The sequence below is a fragment of the Octodon degus genome, unplaced genomic scaffold, assembly GCF_000260255.1.
Source record: "Octodon degus isolate 3935 unplaced genomic scaffold, OctDeg1.0 scaffold00007, whole genome shotgun sequence".
NCBI classification, from domain to species: Eukaryota; Metazoa; Chordata; class Mammalia; order Rodentia; family Octodontidae; genus Octodon; species Octodon degus.
In genome coordinates, this window is record NW_004524583.1 from 1,242,870 (window position 1) to 1,245,393 (window position 2,524).

Below are 2,524 nucleotides of genomic sequence, written 5' to 3' on the forward strand. Positions count from 1 at the left end.
AAAAAAAAAAAAAAAAAAAAACCCTAAAAGAAGGGGCTGGCCAAATAGCTCAGTGCATTAAAGTACCTTCAAGCAGGCGCAGGGCTGGAGATTGATACCCCCCTAGCCCTGCCAAGCTGGCCCCGCCCCCAGGGCATGCTGAGACAGCAATAGAGACTGGGGATGGTGGCACAAGCCTGTAATCCCAACTTTCTTGGGAAACTGTAAACAGGTGGATCACTATGAGTCCAGTCTAGTAGTGAGACCCTTGAACACCCTGTAGACCCTTCTCTAAAATACAAATAAATAAATAAATAAAATGGATCAAAAATTATAGATAACAATTTAAAATATGAAAATAATCTCCTACATATATAATGAGAAATTAGAACATCTATCAATTGGCAAACTGAAAAATTCTGCTAATTTGTAATACGTTGGCAAATGCATGGAAAACAATGTAAAAGACTGTCAGCCAAAACTACAGTCTACTTGGAACTATTAAAATGAATGACATACAAAGTTTCCAATTTCAAGTTAGGTAAGTGACCCCACCAATACATTTGCACATATGTCCAAAAATATATATCCTACAATTTTTGTCTGAAAAAAAAAAAAAAAAAAAACCAACTTACAAACAATAGAATTCTAAGCTACTAAAAGAATATGAGGTAGAGTTGCTTGTACTAGCAGGCAAAGATGCCCAAAACACTTAGTAAGGTAGAAGATACATAACAGTGTGTATGCATGTGTGTCTATACGTACAGTATATAGCTATATATACACAGAAACTACTTGGAAGGCAGGTAGGACACTTACCAATGTTGATTTCTCAACTGTACAACTGAGAAGGAGCAGGAAATTTTTCTTCCTGCCCTTCTGTGGCTATACTAGTTTTTACAGCCCAAACTGGTGACTTTATAGTAAGCGCCCTAATATGCAGCACCTTATCTGGCTAATCACCCCTTAAGCTGAAGCCCGGAGAACATCTGGAAATTTTACATGATAAAATGTTTAGTTAGCAGACCAAAACACATACACAGCCTTAGGCACCTTGAGCGTGGTCTCTGCCCTGAGCAGCATTACCTTTGGTAGGATACTTAGGTAGGAGGACTCGCTGGCAGCTTTCAGAAAGGCAGAGGTGGGTAGTGGTGGGGTTCTGGTGAGTTCCCTGAGCAGTTCATCATTCCGCATGCTCCTGGGGGCCAGGAGGCTGGCAGTGCTCTGGCTGAGGCCTCCGAGGCCCACCAGGTCAGCATCCTGGACAGAGCCCTTCTGGTGGCACCGGTATCTTGTGTCAGGGCACACCAGGGCTTCTTCAAACACAGACTCCTCATCAGAGAGCTGCAGCTTCTCTAGTTCTTTGTTGATTTTCTGCACGTCGGCCACAGTGGTGCCTGTGGACAGGCGGCCGTCAGGCTTGGTGTACTCGGCACAGAGACTGAGGATGGTCTCCAGGCGCTGTCTCTCCTGGAGACAGAGAAGGGCAAGGTCAGCGAGCCCGTGAGAATGCAGACAACCCCACACAGAATGAGCAAGCCGGTGCTTTCATTCCATGCAGCAGCCTACACCCAGCTGGAAAAAAGTTCCCATCATCTTTCACAGACGCATCATTTACGCATCCAGATGGAACTTTTGCTTTCAATGCCCGATTTTCCCACTAAAGTCAAGTCTGGCTGTCATCTTTCTCTGCACATATATCCCGGAGTGGACCTACCATCACTAGGAAGCCTTCTCTTGATTTACCAAGTCACCAAACATTCCAAGGATTTTTAAAATCTCTATTCTTTTTCAGTCTTTCTCTCTGCCTTCTATTTAATTGCCCTCAAAATTACCTCTCTTGTCACTACAAATTTAACATTCATGCTTAAAATTAGTTCTCTAACTTCTCATACAAAATTTCTGCTAGATACACAGAGGTTAAAAGATACTTTAAGTATCTTTTAATTTAAAAGACATATGGATGTCTTGACTTCTAAATAAAATCTTCAAAAATTTAAAAAACAATGAATGCCTGGTCATTATGTCCTTCACACTCATTCCTTATACAAATAACTAAAATTATTAAAAAGTATGAATTTTACACTAAAATGAAAACCATTTCATGTCAAGTCCAGACAGAAAGATATCAGTGTTGCTCAAATTCTGAGATCATTAGTGTTTGATTCATTTAGCTACAAGATAAAGTAGTAGTTCATTTTTTTTTAAAGAAAAACATCCATCTCTCTGTCCATTAATGTCTGTAACAATAGTATCACCAGTTGGCCCTTCATCAGACTTTCAATGCAAAACAAGTAAACATTTTAGTTTTTAACTAAATTCATTACATTTTGAGAACAGAAAATAACTTAGAAAATGCTTCTCTTAAACCTACGCAGTGTTGGTAGGGATGGGGAACCACAATATCTTTACCTTTCACTTTAATTCCAATGCCAAAATTAGAGAAAAAAAGGACCAAAATTAGGGGAAAAAAGGACCATGTGTCATAATTACATTTACCACACTGGCAAGAGACTTCAAAAGCTCTCCGTACAAAACTTATTAG

The 2,524-nt window shown here is 40.0% G+C and overlaps 1 protein-coding gene across 15 annotated transcripts in view; it reads right to left on the bottom strand.

Moving 5' to 3' along the window:
• Window positions 1-2,524, bottom strand: part of Phldb2 (pleckstrin homology like domain family B member 2) — a 132,954-nt gene that overhangs the window by 65,851 nt on the left and 64,579 nt on the right. For all 15 annotated transcript variants that reach the window (XM_004624704.3, XM_023702053.1, XM_023702061.1 and 12 more), the window contains exon 3: window positions 1,066-1,449. In XM_004624704.3, the coding sequence (XP_004624761.2) occupies window positions 1,066-1,449 (384 nt within the window). The remainder of the gene's footprint in view (window positions 1-1,065; window positions 1,450-2,524) is intronic.